At 41.7% G+C, this 17189-nt stretch overlaps 1 protein-coding gene across 8 annotated transcripts in view; it reads right to left on the reverse strand.

The window, feature by feature from the left end:
• Positions 1 to 17189, reverse strand: part of auts2a (activator of transcription and developmental regulator AUTS2 a) — a 507388-nt gene that overhangs the window by 260563 nt on the left and 229636 nt on the right. For 7 of the 8 annotated variants that reach the window (XM_074611212.1, XM_074611211.1, XM_074611205.1 and 4 more), the window contains one exon: positions 12736 to 12948. In XM_074611212.1, coding sequence (XP_074467313.1) covers positions 12736 to 12948 — 213 coding nt within the window. The remainder of the gene's footprint in view (positions 1 to 12735; positions 12949 to 17189) is intronic. The other variant, XM_074611210.1, reaches the window with a different exon arrangement.

Genomic DNA, 17189 nt, shown 5'->3' on the forward strand with positions numbered 1-17189 from the left:
ATGAGCTTTCAGATATTCCTCCTCCTCCCCCCCTGCAGCCGTTGCTTGCCATAATCATTAAAGCCTTGCGCTCATTTCGAGCATGATGAAGGACTACTTATGCTGACTTCAAGTACTCATCAGCAGCTCCTGCTTCCAAGTTTGGGAGTCGACAAATAGGACTTGTCACGCATTTAAGTGGTTTTGGTTGGAATTAATACAAAAAATTGACAAAACTGTATTTTTCAGACGCAATTTGTAGAGCAGCAGCAGCAGGAGGATGGAGAGGAGAGTGCATCAGGTTTGTAAAAGATGTCGTGATTATTCTACTGAAAATAAGAATCAATTACTACTTCAAGGAAAAGGTTAAACAAAGTTCTTTTCTGATCATTTTCATGACTTAAAGGAGACATATCATGCTCATTTCCAGGGTCATATTTATATTTTGGGTTTCTACTAGAACATGTTTACATGCTTTACTGTTCAAAAAACATTATTTTTCTCATAATATCTGTTTAAATACACGTGTATTCACCCTGTCTGAAACGCTCTGTTTTAGCGCCTGTCTCTTTAAGACCACTCCCGACTGGGTTGTCTTATTTCACAGTTTGTGGGTTGGTAGGCACTCCAGATACCCAAATGTATGTGCACAAGCACTGAAAAAGTGAATTTTTCATGATGATGACCCCTTTAATTACATTTATCAATCCATAATGTAGAGATCACAGAACATTTTTAAGCACTAAATACCATACACTCACGTCAATACAGTGCATTCCCTGGCAGTAAAGTGACTGACAGCAAAACTAAGTGTCTGATCAAATACAAAGTAGAATTTATTTTTGCCTGATAGTGTGCCATCTTTGGCGGCCTTCAAGACAATGTGAAATTTGTGTTTGTTTTTTTAAATCACAGCAGTGATATTGATTATCTTGTCATCCTACATATCAGCCAAACAACTGTCCCTCTCCATGCCTTCTGGAAGGATACAAGTAATGATGTTGTGGAGATTAGGATTAGACCGATCTGTTACCTGAAATTCAAGCAGATACCTGCCTTTTTTCAAAAATCGGATATCGACCGGTCATACAGTCCACCTCCGATATCTCCCGACCCGTAGCTAGTCCAAATCAATCTATGGACCAAGTCACCACAATGACACCTGCCCTATTTAAAGGTCACTGGGTTTGTCCACATAAAAATCCAAATCCTGGCCATCCTTGCCAACAATGGTACGTTTTTAAAATACTGCACATGAAGCTTTAGGGAACTTAAATATAATAAAATTAGGCATCATGTTTTATTATTCAAAAACCCATTATAGTCTAATCCAGGTGGAGAGGGCAATTAGCTCTAGTTTTGTAGAAACAAACACAAGCTAAGTTCAGCTCAGTAAAATGAGTTCATTAAATGCAAAAGATGGAGCAGTGTGAAAAACTGGGGCAGAATACCGTCGACTGAATTCTAAAAAGGTTCCAGGAAAAGGGAGGGGAAATAATAGCTCATTAAGTTCCTTTTATGTTTGCTTTATACTGTATCTTACCCAAAATCTCCTCATTAAATTTCCACTAGTAATATCTGGATATGATCCAAGTAGGGTAATGCTATTTTTTTAACCCTCTGCTGGCTTTAATCACTTGTAGCTTTTACTATTTAAGGATGATTAAACTGCTTGTAGAACTGTGGTAACAAATTAGAGACTCAGTGTTGAGTGAGTGGGAGTCTGTGTTGTCTGACGCACTGGGAGCAGAAGTTTACTTCCAATGTTTATTTCATTCAACACCTGTACTTGTCAGAAGTCGAGAAAACATAACTGAGTCAACTTTGTAAAAAATTGTAGAGCACCACATTCAGATTAAATACACGTTTGTTGGATTGAGATGTTGCAAGGGGAGGCCGTGCCTCTCTATGAATTCTCTCTTAACTAAACAAAAGCATAGACTGTATATAAAGATGGACAACATGACAGCTCCCTAAAAGTGAAGCCAAAACATCTGGATCGCCCCCTGGTGGCTGGCTGCAGTACAGGTCATAAATACCACATCCTCCATGTTAGCGGATGGGACATGGTCCAAACTATAAAGTCAAAGTACACGTCAAATACATTTTTCCCAAAAATGGTTTCTGTCATTTTAGGTAGTTCTTATCACGCTGATGTTTGTTCAAGTGTTCGTTTTTCTGATAACCTTTTCCCTTTCCTTTAGTGTGTTATATCGCTTTTTAGACTGTTGTTTCAGGACTAGAACAAAGTGGTTGAACGGTGCACACGCTGGGTAAATACCAGCCCCCACTATGGCCTTTTCTTAAACTGGAGATACTTTAACAGTCAGGGTTGCCCCCACATGGGAATATTTCACTTCATGAGCCACTTGGTGGTGCTCCCATAAATACTCCACTTCCCCCAGCCAGCACCTGCTCCCTGACCTCCTCTTTTACAGGGGGCAACAAAGTGTAGCCAAGGTAAGAGTGAGGAAAAGGAGGAGGAGGAGGAGGAAACGCAGAGCTCTTTCCAGGCACCCACCCTCCACATACTGTACATACACACATGATAAACTACATATTGACCACTTTTCTATTTATCTAGGCTTAGCTGAAATCTAGGATATGCTAAATTGACATTTACACAGCAACTGCCTCTGCAGTGTGCAGGCTGCATCAAAGAGCAGCAGGAGAAGCAGGTTTGGGCAATTATACACCTTATTAAAGCCCATCAGCGCGCATGTGTGAACGAGTTAGTATGTGTGTGTATATTTAGTGTGTGGCTACATCCCAGGTTGTCCATCATGTTGTGAATTTACACATGGCTGAAATGTTAGTATTAGGATTTTATCAACCAATAAGGCCAAAAAAACAATAGGATAAGTCTGCAAAAAAGCTACACTAGCAGCACCACACGGTTGCAATTCTCAATACACACCAGAAAAATACAGGTGCCAACTCAAGTTGTCAAACGGACTATAAACAATGAGCAAGCCATGGAAAAGGAAGTCTTAGCCCGGATATCTGCTGGCTACATCGGAACCCCAGAAATATACCGTTAGCCCATTGGCACCAAAAGCTTGTCGAGTCAGGCAGATAGCCGATGGGATCCGAGATTGCGCGAGTGATGATTTGAATAGTCAACATTTAGCGGGCAGTCCTAGTATAAATACTGTATAGATATAGTCTGTAGGGCTGGGAAGAAAACATGATGCCTCTGGCCATGACTGTTGCAGGTGCAGAGTCTTAAAAAAGGAGAGACCCAGCTGTAGTAAAAGGAGAGTTACATAGAGCCACACAGTGTTCTGTTACCTCTGGTGAGAGGGAGAGAAAGGGGAAAAAAAACAATTTCCAAATCCAGATGGACTTGAACTATCTTGAGTGCTCATCTGTGGGCCTGTGTGTTGTAAACGGTAGCAGATTGGATTAGACGAAAGTCAGAATGCTGCGCCGGAGTGGTCCGCCTGTGACAAGGGGCTGGACGGCCATGATAAAAGCTTCCTCAAACACCTCCGGCCCACTGCCCAGCTCTGACTGACAGCTGAGATGGGCCTGGGCTGAAGGTGGGGCAACACTTCGCTTTTTAAGTGCAGCCACTTAATTTTTCACAAATTGACGGCGAGGGTTGTCAAGAGTGAGAGCCAGCGTCGGGCTGGACAGTGACTGGTGAGAGCAGATGCTGTCTGTCTTTCATTTCATCGCTCTGCCTCCCTACAGCAGCTACAGTCTTCGTCGCGAGCGTGCAATGGAATGAAATGTTTAACATTCATGCAAGCGGGTAGTCCAAAACCCTCCCACTCCCCCCACCCTCCTCCTGCCCGTCCTCCCTTAGAGAAAAGTGACACTTCAAAAGAAAAGCATGCTCAACGCAGGGCAAGCAGGGAGAGAGAAAAAAAACATTAAACCGTTTTCAAAGACATGTTGGCCTAGACTTGTCAAACAGAATCAGGGGCTCGTGCTAAAGACAGGCGGCTGGCGGAGGGGACATGGTAAACACACAAGTCGTCAGTAGGAGATGCAGACAGGGCGGGTGGATGGATGTAGTTGGAGTTGCGGGGGTGTGAATGTGCTGTCAGAGGGGACCCGCTGGTAAAGAGAAAAAAAATGACTGTGTAACAAGAAGGCATACACTGTACCATTTTAGAAATGTTGTGTAATTCCTACTCCTACTGAACGAATAGATCGTTTGCGATGTAAAGCCAAAGCTCACAACCTAAGTGCTCACAATGTACGTGTAAAATAGAAGAAAAAAAAACATGGCCCGTCGGCTCCTGCGGGCCGTTTTGGCTGTTGACAGTTGTCAATAAAGATTGGTTTGAAAGCTCCGAGGCAGGTAAAGTTTGTTTTCTAACAGAGGTCTGTACGGGTCACAATGCTAACAAGGCAGAAACGTGCTGCCTTGATCATCTGTGCCATCCTGTCTGCTGAAACGTCTAAAAAATAAGAGACGCCGCCATATATGGACTCGCAGGTGGCTATAGAACCTCATCTTGTCAGAGGCTCCTGGATTTCTAGCAGCACTTTCATCACACACGCTATCAGAGTGAAACACTAACATGGAAGTGCATGGTGAAGCTGTGCAGACACATAGGTCGGCAGAGAAGCCACTCACTTTTACTGCGTTACCATGGATATACCATATAGTGCTGTAAAAGCACTAATTACATGCAGCTTGTCAAGCCCCCAGATGCATTAAAATGTTTACAGATTGTCGTCATGTGTGTCACAAAGACACAAAGGCCACAAAACAAGCTGTCATGATTGGATTTGATTAGATCCAGCGCTATAAACCGCCGCTGTGACAGCGACAATTATCACCCCCACAACCGCGGCCCCCCCCCACACAAGAATGGATTTAGCATCTTATCTGACAATCAGGACATTGCTTTCTTCGAATCTCTTATTGGCTTAGTGGATAAGCTTATTAAGGGTGACCCGCGAAGCTGTAAGAGCTGAACATTATATTACAGTTTCACTGCAGATTGAAAAGCGTGTAAGCGTGCCCCCCCGTCCTGACAAAATCAGGGCTTCAGTCCAAATATTTACACACACACAACGCAGCCAGCCCGGGAGTTGTGCCATTAGTGCTTTTAGCTTGATCTCATTACACGTGGCCACCAGCAGGTTGAAACAAAGAGTTCAGTGGAGGTAAGAGACTGATGCTGAATGATAATACAGCTGGTGGCAGGCCTAAGGCACGGCTTTTCCATCAGGCCAGGTGGAGTGAGGATGTAGCCGGTGAGATGATTCAGGGAGCCAGAGGCCAGAGACCAGAGCCCTCTGCTTGACTGGCTGACCTGGATAGAGCTTCTCAAGGAAGCCTCTTCAAACCCCGGGGCTAGACACCGCTCAGCAGTCTCCACAGCAATTACTCCCCACTGCTGGGACCCAGACCAAAGACCACAGCTCTTTTTTCCCCCACATGTTTTAGGTGTGACTGAAGAATGGGGACCAGCTGTGAAGTGTAGTGGCAGGCTTTTACTTTATCTTTTTAATAGAAGAACTCATGTCAGCCTTACACAGCATTACAGCATGTCTTCACATGGGCTTTTGTATCTTTCTAATGCAAGACTGTTGAAACTACAAACACAGCATATGAGATGTGTTGTGTACAAAGGTAATACTTCTTAATTATGGAAAATGACTCTGAAAAAGGCTCATAAAACACATTCTCAGTTCCAAGAACCGACATCGGTAAAGCCAGGGCGGTCTGTGATCCCCATTACACTACGCTGCCTTATAATGAGCCAATATAACACCACAACCAGCTGACGGCGCCTGATGCCAGGATCACTTAATCCACAGTTCATTTAATGTGCTGGAGAGGTTTACACAAGGATATCATGGTGCAAAGTACTTAAACTAAGATTAAACTAATCACACGTTTTTTTTTTATTGCCATGTACATTTGCGAGACCATTTTAGAAAATGTCTGTTACACAGAGAACACAAAGGGAAAAAATAAATGAATAAAACTTCTCATGTACTTACTCCATACAGCAGACCGTGTGCACACATTTTTTTATGGTACAAGCACAGCGATTTTGTCAGAACGGGGTGGCTGCATTTATTTGTTCTTTCTCACCATCACTGGGTTTCTAGGATTCTGACACATTTTTGTTATCATTTTACTCCTCTGTCTGTCACACACTCAGAGTTATTTACAGTGCATTGGCGTTCTGCCCCGCTCTTTCTGTGCACAGCTTGACAGGTGGAGTAACACATACTTGTCATGCTGATGCAGCTGAGGGGGAAACTGGGAGCGTTTGGTTTGATGTAAAGGATCTCCCTGCTAACACAAACATGGCACATCAAAATGAGATCACAGAGGTCTGATTTTAAAACCACGATCTTAATACAGCCTTAAGAGTTATAGTAGACTAGAAATAGTGGTAGTAAATAATGCAATTGTTTGAGTTCAGAACAAATGGATTCATTTTTCAAACATGTCATATGGTGCTTTATTTTACATATAAATACTCGATAAGAGGAATCTCACCAAATTTTCATATATAGGCCTACTACTATTCCTTCCAGAGTGACTCCAGTCCAATATAAAACATGGTATCCAAATGTCTGAGAGACAGACACAGAGAGAAAATCAGACAGCCAGACGGACAAGCAGACAGACAGGCAGGTGTTTGGACAGAGATGTGGGGGATCAGAGAGGGGAGGTCCAACCTGAGCCCTCACTCCTCGTCTCCCCACTCCCCCAGTGCCAGAGAGCAGATGGGCCTCACAGCACGACCCTCTGTTCACCAGAGCTTCTGTACAAAGCAGCACACGCCACAGGCCACCAATCTAACATCAGTGAGCTGAACAGAGCCTTACCAGAACAGAACAACAAGCCCCCAACACACACACACACACACATCAGTGCTAGAAACATGTATCCTGTCTGAGATATGATAGAAGTTATGTGACCTGTAGATGCAGCACCACTGGCCCAGCAGCCAGCGTAGTATTTATATGTGATGTAACATTTCCCCAAGTTTTGTCAAAATCTGCTGTGAGATATCACTTGGGACACACGGATAAACAAACAAGTAAACCGACGCAAAATGTTTTTCCTTCCAGGTCTGTTGATGTTTTTCTTAACTTGTGAAGCGGCTATATCTCTTTACATTCCAGCTGAGCTCCAGAAAACAGCTCAAAACCGCAATCTGATGCAATGAATATGTGAAACAGGCTCTAATGCTCTCCGCTACAGTCCTACATGTGACCATGTTAATGTTTGAAATACACGTTTCTGAACTGAAGAACATCCATGAGAGGTGTGAGTGAAAGCCAGCTGTAAACTATTATAATCAAGGTAAAAGCAACCTGGTACAGAGGTCACACATATTCACAAATAGACGTAAACACATATCTGGTATTGAATGTCATCTCTTTTCAGTCACTGAAAGAAAGAATGCTTACATTAAATCACTCTTCCCATGCCCGTATGAATGAATATCTGTAGGATTTCAGTCTCTATTCAGACACATTCTCACTCAGTTTTTTAGAGCTATAATATAGAAAAATGTAGCCTTGAATCAAACTCACAACATCTGGATCAGTAATTTATTATGGCACAATTAAACATATACATAGCAGTGAAAAAAAGCTCAGTGCAACATGATCAAAGAAGGGAAGACTAACAGACAGTCATATAATTTGTGTCTTGCCACTGTACTCTCATCCATCTCTGCTGGAGTCTTCCTCTATCTGGGCTCTTTTTTTCACTGTGAGGCGATATGTCAGAGGCGCTTATAAACATTTCTCTATTTTCCCCCCTTGAGCTTACAATGTCTCATAGTTCAGTACATTGGGTCAGTGCCAGAGATCGAAAACATTTGCTGCAATCTGCGAGCTCGGCTGGAAGAAGACCAAGAATAAAAAAAAAAAAAGTGGGAAAAAAACCCCACCTCTTGCTTTATTCAACACCAAATTCTCTCTTTCCCCCTCATTCCGCTTTTAAGTCGGAGCTAACAAAAAGTGCTGATAACAGGCGCTCTCTCGCCAGACTGTAGCGTTTCTAAATGGAGAATTAAACCTCGAGACAGACCTCTGGCATTTAAAATGTAACCTTGTGGGAGGACAATGCCTTAACATTTATTTATAGTGAAGCCAAAGAAAAAGATAATAGTTCTGCTAGATAGCGCGGCAGCTTGTTTCTCTGCAGAGAGGACAAAAAGAGGCGGCGTAGGGCGCGGATGATCATCGTTTCAATTATGCATATGTCATAAAGCGTTGACAGATTAGGGTGCTATTGAGCGCCAAGATTGATAGGTCTATCAGCATCTCGCAGGGAACAAAAACTATTTTTCATTATTGAGAATTATTATTGAGATTATTAAGACTGTGTAGCAGTCTGGGCTTTAGCTGCCAAACACATTAGGTTATCATAATCATCAGGAATACAATCATTAAAATCATCTTTGATTGTTATCCAGATTAAAAGGGAGCAATTGTAATTTAGAGAGCTGTCCTTGGTGACTAAGTCAATACGCCTTGCATCTCACCCATTGCTACCTGTGATGTGTGTGGAGGGATATGGCAACGCATTCTGAGTTCATGTGTGTGTGTGTGTGTGTGTGTGTGAGCACATAATCTGGGTGAGTACTAGGTGAGGAAAGTGAGAAAGCGAGTGGGTGAGAATGTGGTGAATGTGTTCGCCTGTGTGAGCTTGCATGTGCGTGAATGCATCTGCGATCAGGAGATCAGGGTTGGGCTCCCTCCGCAAACACCACTCATGACTGAAAACACACAACCACAGCCAACCACACAGCCACCTGCCAACGTACCCAACACACAGACACACGCACACACACACGCACACACACAAACACACACAGACACTCAAGCCTACAACAAGACTAGGGATGCATCGAGATCAATACTGGATTGGATATTGGGCAGATAATGACTCAAATAGCTGGATTATATGACAATGGGGCCGATCTATTCAATTCAGTTACATGTTTATATTAGGGCTGTCAATCAATTAAAATATTTAATTGCAAATTACTCACATGATTGTCCATAGTTAATCATGATTAATTGCAAATTAAGCACAGATTGTTTTATGTGTTCAAAATGTACCTTGAAGGTAGATTTGTCAAGTATTTAATACGCTTATCAACATGGGAGTGGGCAAATATGCTTGCTTTATGCAAATGTATGTATATATTTATTATTGGAAATCAATCACCAACACAAAACAATGACAAATATTGTCCAGAAACCCTCACAGGTAATGCATTTAGCATAAAAAATATGCTCAAATCATAACATGGCAAACTCAAGCCCAACAGGCAACAACAGCTGTCAGTGTGTCAGTGTAAAAGAATGATCCCAGTCACTTCCACACAGTGAGGCATACAGCTTATCAATTAAACGCGGGTATCTGATTGGCACTTGGTATCGGCCAATACGCAGAGCCCAGGTATCGCTATCGGGACTGAAAAACTTGATAGGTGCATCCCTACACAAGACACATTTGAAATCAAGGTGCAGATAAACAAACATTTATTAAAACACAGTCTCACATAGCCATGCCTCCAGCCCAGCTATCACAGCGGTATATAAGACAACCTTGAAACTGGCAGGTTGCACCATCTGTCCATTAGCCAGTACGGGGACAAACATGACCCTCGCAACAGAGGTCTGCTGCAAAGGCTACTGTACACACAGCATTCACACGACTTCTGTACATTCTATCATGTGACTTGTTAAAAATAGGAGCCTTACAAAGCTGTTGGGACACCAACCCACCTTACTAATGACTGCAGGCGGAGGGGAGGACAGCCACACACAGACACACAACTGCTAAAATGCCTGATACAAATCATGTAGCACAACAACGTATCCTCTTACAACGGTTTGTATGATACGTTGTGAAGTTATTCCTCATTTTTCATGCATTCTCCTACGAATGTCCAGTTGGTTACATTCATACAGTATTTTCAAAATAAACTTCACAGAAAACCACTTGGTTAGGTTTAGGCAACAAAGCTACTTGGTTAGGTTTAGGAAAAGATCATGGTTTGGGTTAAAATAACTATGGAAGTGGTGTTACTTAAGTTCGGAAATTATGTGACAAAATAAAACAACGGTGACACGAACTGTGGGCTCTGGTGTCTTTTTCACCCACCCATCCACCCAACCTCCTCCCTATGCAGCATTTGTCGCTCTTTATGCTTCCTGGTTCACGCCTACGTGGATTGATTTCGTGGGATATCTACTAATTACAGTGCATTACTTTTCATAGATTATGAAAAAAACAGTGCCAAAAAATCTAGCAGATTTTAATCAAAACTTCCATTAAAAGCAAGCAGATATTTGGCCACAATTAATGATTCAACTGCAACAAAGTCATCTAATTAAGTGATTGTTTTGTGCTATAATCAGCACAACCTACAAACCCGTGACCAACAGGACAAAGGTGGAACAGAAATCACTTGACTACTGCTCCTACAAACCACTGTGGAGTCAACAGTGTACAGTATATTTAAGCAAATGCTGTGTCTGGTAGCCTGTGTCTTTGTTTTCCCTCATGTCTGCTTGTCCTGCACCGACCCACGCACACACACGTCCTTGAATATGCAGCTCAAGAAGACCGAACCTAGCCCAGAGAAATGGCAGAGCATAACCTCAGAGTCTCTGCTTGTGTGTGTGTGTTTGTTTGTGTGTGTGTACACACAGTAGGTAGTGCTGTGACAGATAGTCCCTGCTGGTAGAGATACACCACTGCATCAGTGTAGCATAAATATTCATTAGTGACCTTGTCACCTTGCTACACACACACATATGTTCAGGCACACAGTACACTGATATACACTCACATACCATAGAAGCTGTATTTCTCCCCAGTAGAGCATTTTGACTTCATTCATTCAACCAATACACATTAAAGATTATACTGCACCACTACTCATTGGTATGTTGTACATATATAAATACAGAAATTTGATCCAGTTGTCTCTGAATTTTGCTTTTCCCTTGTTTCTGAGTTGCAACAAAAACAGCCTCAACATGGAGTATGACAAACCTTATGAGAAATGTTAGACTGACTCACTCCCAGAAGTCAACAGCAGAACCAATGGCTATCATTAAACCAGCACCAGAGCTGTAAACGCTGATAAGATGTTTACTTGCTGCTACAATAGGAGATTGCTACAGTGACACTGTTCTGCTGGAGCGGTTAGATTGACACGCTCTACACAAATATTCAGCCTCATTGTTACTTCTTGTAAACGCCATAATATGCGTGTAAATATAATGCAATTTACATATTGAACCAGGGTTTAGGTTAGCCTGTATATGCCTGCTTTTTGCCGGTATCGTGTGTAGTTGTCGGGCAGATTAAATGATCAACGGCCAAAATATGCAATTGAATAAATTAATAGCATATTAAATAGCCTAATATGTAAGATATGTTGACAAGAGAACTTAAATATAAATTTATACAAAAGTGTAAATGCCTCTGCTCCGCTGTGATTCTAATCTGATACACTTTGTCAAGTTCAGTGAACATCTCCTCCCGGTCCGCCGGCTGTCCATTCAGTGTGTGCGCTGAAAAAAAAGCCGGTCTTCATACACAGCGAGCTGACTGTGTAAATGCAAAACAAACAAAGTGACTCGGACCAAACCACTACAATGATGGTATAAATAATGATTACATCGTGTTTCTTCAATAAATTATGACTTTTGGACTTCGGACTGAGACAATTACAGAGATGAGGAGCGCGGCGCTGTGCTCGCTGTGAGTGTGTGCGTGCTTGAGAGAGAGACAGACATACAGAGCGGGGAAGTGAAGGTGGACTGCACACAATGTTTCGGTAAGGTATTCATAATAATTTGAATGTCAACGTTATGAACGAAGCTTCAAACTATTCGGTAGGCTACAGCCCTATGAGCCACACAAACGTGGAAATCAGACCGTCCAGCTTATTATTATATTTTTTAGACCGCTTCCTCATTTAACTTATAACCTGCATGACAACTCCACAGTATATACTGTAAAAACAATGTTATAGGTCAGAAGTTTTGTCAGGAGGTCAGGAGTTTTGTTGTAATCGATGTTGATGAGACATTGATAACAGAGCAGAGTTGTTTTTTCCTGTAAAATAACCATAGATAGAGTAGCTTCGATACAGTGTTTACTCAGGTTAAAGAACCTCAAGGCCAGGCTCTGAGAAACTGTAAGCAACAGCAGCATTTGGCCAATGAAAAGCCTCGAAACCTTCACATTTCTGAATGCATGTAACAAATAAAGACTAGCTACTACAATTTTTTGGCCAAACATCTCCAGTCATTCCACCTGCATTGCCTGTATGGTGAACAATGAACTGCACAAACGCCCCTGCAGAAGCTTGCATTAAAGAAGATGAGATTTTACATCTGCTACAGAACTACAGATTTGAGCGACCGCTGAGCCAAGAGGAAAAACTGCAGCATTACAGTACTTTTTAAATACTCACTGGATCGACAACTGATATCAAAATGAGATCATGAAAGGGTACGGTAAAGCAAGTTAATGCAAGATGCTGTGCTGAACCCGTTACAGAAATCTAATTTCAGAGAAAATCTCTCATATATTAAACTAATTACATTACTCATTTTCTCTCAATTTTCTGCAACATAAGTACGCTGAAATGACAGGATGTCAAAAGGGCCGTATCCATATGTAACACAGCTCATAATGAAAATGTAATTCTCGGCTACATTTGCCAGATGCGATGTATTGCACATACGATATTATTACTGTATCAATAGTGTGAATGTTTAACTCACCATTGTGTGTTTCTTGTTCAGGTGTTTCTTCTTCTTCTTGCCCTGTGTGTGAGCCAGGCGGGGGTTGTTCTCCTGGTCCGAAGCCTGCTGGTGGTGGTGATTGTTCTTGCAGGGCTCCAGGCTTAGGCCGTTGGGGACCCTGGCAGCCTTTTTCTTTCGTAGGGGCCCCGGCTTGTTGTCTCTGCACTCCTGAGGCTTCAGTGGCAAGTTCTTCTTCAGAGGAAACAGCACAAGAGAAAGCTTCAATTAGTACAAAAACAAACAACTTAGTAATGTGTTTTTGCAGCATGTTTGAGCCTTTGAGGATTCTGCAATCACACGGTCCATCAACAGTCAAATCAATGTTTCATTAAATTTCTATACCTGGGAAATTCTGCTCATTAGCACACTCAAGAGCTTGGGAAAAAGGAGAGCTGAATATCCACTCATAACAGCCCGTTTTGACAGATAGCAAATCTCCCCTCTACAGTAAGCAGTGCAGTGAGTTTGCTCCAAATTGAGGGGCAATGATGCAGAAAGGCTTTAGATACAGTGTAGTGTGTTTCTTCACAAAGAGCGGCACAACAAAAAGTGGTTCTTTGTTAAAGTTTTTTTTAGCCTCACTGGTTCACCACATTGGTTCCAGACTGAGATATGTTACATACTTCTGGATGTCAAAACATTTTGTAATAACAATCATGGTGCCCAGAGGATCAATTGTAGTCTTTGGTGATCCCTTGACTTTTCATCTTGTGCCCCTAGGAGGTCATTGTTCTCAGCTATTCAGTGAAATATCTCAACATCTAGAGATGGATTAGCACACAATTGTGTATGGACATTGATGATTCCCTGATGATGTATCCCAATGACCTCTAGCGCCACCATGAGGTTGACATTTATGGTTTTTAGTGAAATGTCTTAGCAACTATTGGATCAACGTGCCATTTGGTACAAATATTCATGGTCCTCCCAGGGTGAATTCTAATGACTTCAGTGGTCCCTTAACTTTTCATCTAGTACCATCATCAGGTCACATTTGAATTTCCAATAGTTTGTGACCAAATACCTGAAAGACTAATGACATTCCTATCAGCCTCGGCTGTACTTTGTGTTTAGCGCTAATTAGCAAATGTTAGCACGCCAACATGCACAAATAAGATCGTGAACATGGTAAATTAAACTATTACGCTTATTTTCAGGTGCATACTTGTACTTTAATGTTTAAAAAATGCTTTACTTTTCTCATACTGGCTGTGGTGCAGCACCTCTTTTCACCCTCTGTCTGAAATGCAAATGTGTTACTTGGTGACATCACCACATTACGGGGAAAAAAAAGGCAGGACTTAAAGCGAGGCGTTTCAGGCAATTCAGGAGCAGTGTTTCTGTGGGGGAGAGTAACTCTACTTTGGTGTGAACTTTGGTTTTATAACTTTGAAAAAAACTATATAACACACTAAAGGAAAGGGAAAAAGCACAAAGGTATAATAGGTCCTCTTTAACATCAACATATAGCATGCTGGTGTTGTGCATAGACCATTCGTATTTGCAGGGCTGAGACAAAGTGACTTTTAATCTTAAAATGATAATAGTCAGGTGTGTTAGTCAGAAGTCATAACCACACTGTTGCAAAGTACCTGAAATCACTTGTTTATCAAGCAGTGTGGCCAGTAATGTGACGCACTACTACTGGAATTTTCTGCTGGTGAAGTTGGAGTCTCTTTAGGTGGTGCTCTTTTCTATGCCTGTGCAGTCATGAAAGCTGTTGCTGCTTATGATGTATGGACATTACTGTTATTAATAAAACCACACAGTTAAAAGTGTATTAAGTTGTCTGATTATGGATCTTATATACTGAATGCTAAGCAACCTGCTTTTTTGTTGTTGTTTTTTTTACCCTCTGACAGTCTGACCTTTGAATTGTTTCATATTCAAAGTAATACCACCGTGGAGCATTTAAACAGGTTTTGCTGAATTACATCACATTACAACTTTAAACAATGAAGCTTGGCCTGAAGTAGAAAGGGTTGAAGATGAAGCTGAGTAGAAGCACGGCAAGAAACATCAAAACATTTAAGTTCAGTTTGCCCGTCAACACATCAGAAGACATTTCTTTTCATGAGGAAAACTGGATTGTGAAAACAAACCGATAAGCTACAACTCTAATATCGCAGGGTCCACACATGGGGTTATACAGCTTGACAGTGCTGATCAATAGGACCACTCATCTGCTGCTGAGAGACTGTGTAATGTATCACAGCCGTCCACTGTAAAACTTATGAAACAAATCAGCTTTGTTATTTGAAGGGGTGACCTGTTTTGCTCCACTGTGGACCAAATAGCCGTTGGTGTTAATACCCCCAGGGAGACATTTAAGCTGGTGAAGCAGCCGTCAAGAGTGGAGGCTGACTGTTGAAGGGGAAGGTGCAAAGCTGCCACAGCTGAGCTAATGACATGTCGATACTCTGCAACATTCTAACAGGAAGGCTGGAGAGACATGGTTGAGTATCTAGTGGCATCAGCACCAATGATACATGGACACTTTAACGGCCAAGAAATGCAATGTATGTACGGTGTGCTAGCTTAAAGGACTTATAGTTTGGGTTCATGTATACTACCTCATTGTTTTTAACCATGATGATGGGCTGAATTATTATTGCCATGTCTTGGCTAACTTTATTTTACACTTTCTAAATCCTCCACACCTGTGCTTCTTGAAAAGTTGCCAAATATTGTGCTTTTTACTTTCACATTTTTTTACTGCACTACATGTATTGGACAGCTACTTTGAAGATCAAGGTTTTATATCCAAATAGAAACAGGTAATCTGTTATAAAATACTTTACTTTACTTCCACGACATAAAATGCTGCATACATGGTAATTCATTCATAATAATAATAATCAAATATTATTTATAAAACCAAACTGACAGCTTTTTTTTTCTGTGGCTAATTGCATACTTTTACTTTTTATATTTTAAGTATATCTTGTTGCTGATAATTCTGTACTTTTACCTCAGTTAAATGTTGAATGCAGGACTTTTACTTGCAGTGCAGTAAAGCTGGAGTGACATATTTAGGGATGGTTTATATTTGTTGAGCAGCACTCAAGCTGGACTCCACAAAGCCCTGCGTCAGTCCAGGATTTAGCCCACAGCCCACAGAAACCACAGTGCGACTCATATTTGGTGTTCAGAGCATACGAGGAATGAAATCGAGGGAGATTTTCCACGAAATACTGGTGAGAAAAAAAACAGAAATCCACCACATCTCAAGCAGCAGCAGTTACTCGTTGAAGGACCACCTCGGAGCAACGTTAGCGTGCCTGTAGAGAATTACATCACCAGTGTAACAGATATGCTCTGCTGTCAGGAGGATGAGTTTGATGGGTGTAGCTACTGGCACTGACTCACTAAACCATCTCTAAAGGCCTCAATTCACTCGCAGAAAAACAAGTGCATGCATCAACTAATCTTGTTTGCTTTTCCCGCCCACACTCATCCAAGGCAAATAATGCAACATGACATGCATTGTCAGTGCACAGAATAAGTGACAAAGTTATGATGGGGCTGAGAGAGCTTCCATTGTGCCAGCTTTCTGCATGCCTCCCAACCAACTGATTGCCCGGAATAAATTATGCACATCATGTTTTGCCTGCCCACTGAACAATAGCAAGACAAATTCCTTATTTCAGCGCCTTAGGATGACACTGAAAAAAACTAATTGCTCAATATGGCTCACTCTCCACTAGCTTTCATTTCTGTGATTGTCTGGCAGTGTACAAAGTAATTACAATGTGGCAGTGGCAATGCATGTCTGCAGGTATCCTTACAGCAGGTTGCAATCTATTTTAATTAAACGTCTGGTCCATTATTTATATCCGAACATTCAAATTTCGGTCAAAGTATGTATGTTTGAGTGCCAAAATGCTATTTTCCTAAAAAAGGTGGGCCCTCGTGACCTGACATAGGTTTCTGCATGATGACGCTGCTACATTATATATACATCTATATAGTCTGTGTATTAACGTTACATACATTAACTTAGACGGCGGTCGGCATGCTCCCAGTTTGGAGAAGCAGACAGGATTACCTGCACGAAAGCTAAGCAATGTACTGCTGTGGACGCCACGTTAGTTCGGATCCAAAAGTCACACAATAACACAAACAAACTAACTGATCAATGCAGCAGTAGACCAGCAACTCCTGTGTTCTGCCGGCTAAAATACATTTTTCTGCTGCTCCTGTCAACGTCCGCTAAATCTCGCCATCAGACAGCCCGTTCCGACAGGGAACTGATGCCATCATATTGCTCTCTTCAAAGCCACCAGACTCCATTCACAAAAACATCAATTTTACCTCACAGAACACAGGAGTATTGATACAACCCCACTTCAAAAACTCCAAAATAACCCATTCAGTTATTTCCAAACTTAGCTCAGCTATCTTTGATTCAGCTAGTGCTATTTATAACCTTA

Source organism: Sebastes fasciatus, chromosome 16 (assembly GCF_043250625.1).
Source record: "Sebastes fasciatus isolate fSebFas1 chromosome 16, fSebFas1.pri, whole genome shotgun sequence".
Lineage (NCBI taxonomy): Eukaryota > Metazoa > Chordata > Actinopteri > Perciformes > Sebastidae > Sebastes > Sebastes fasciatus.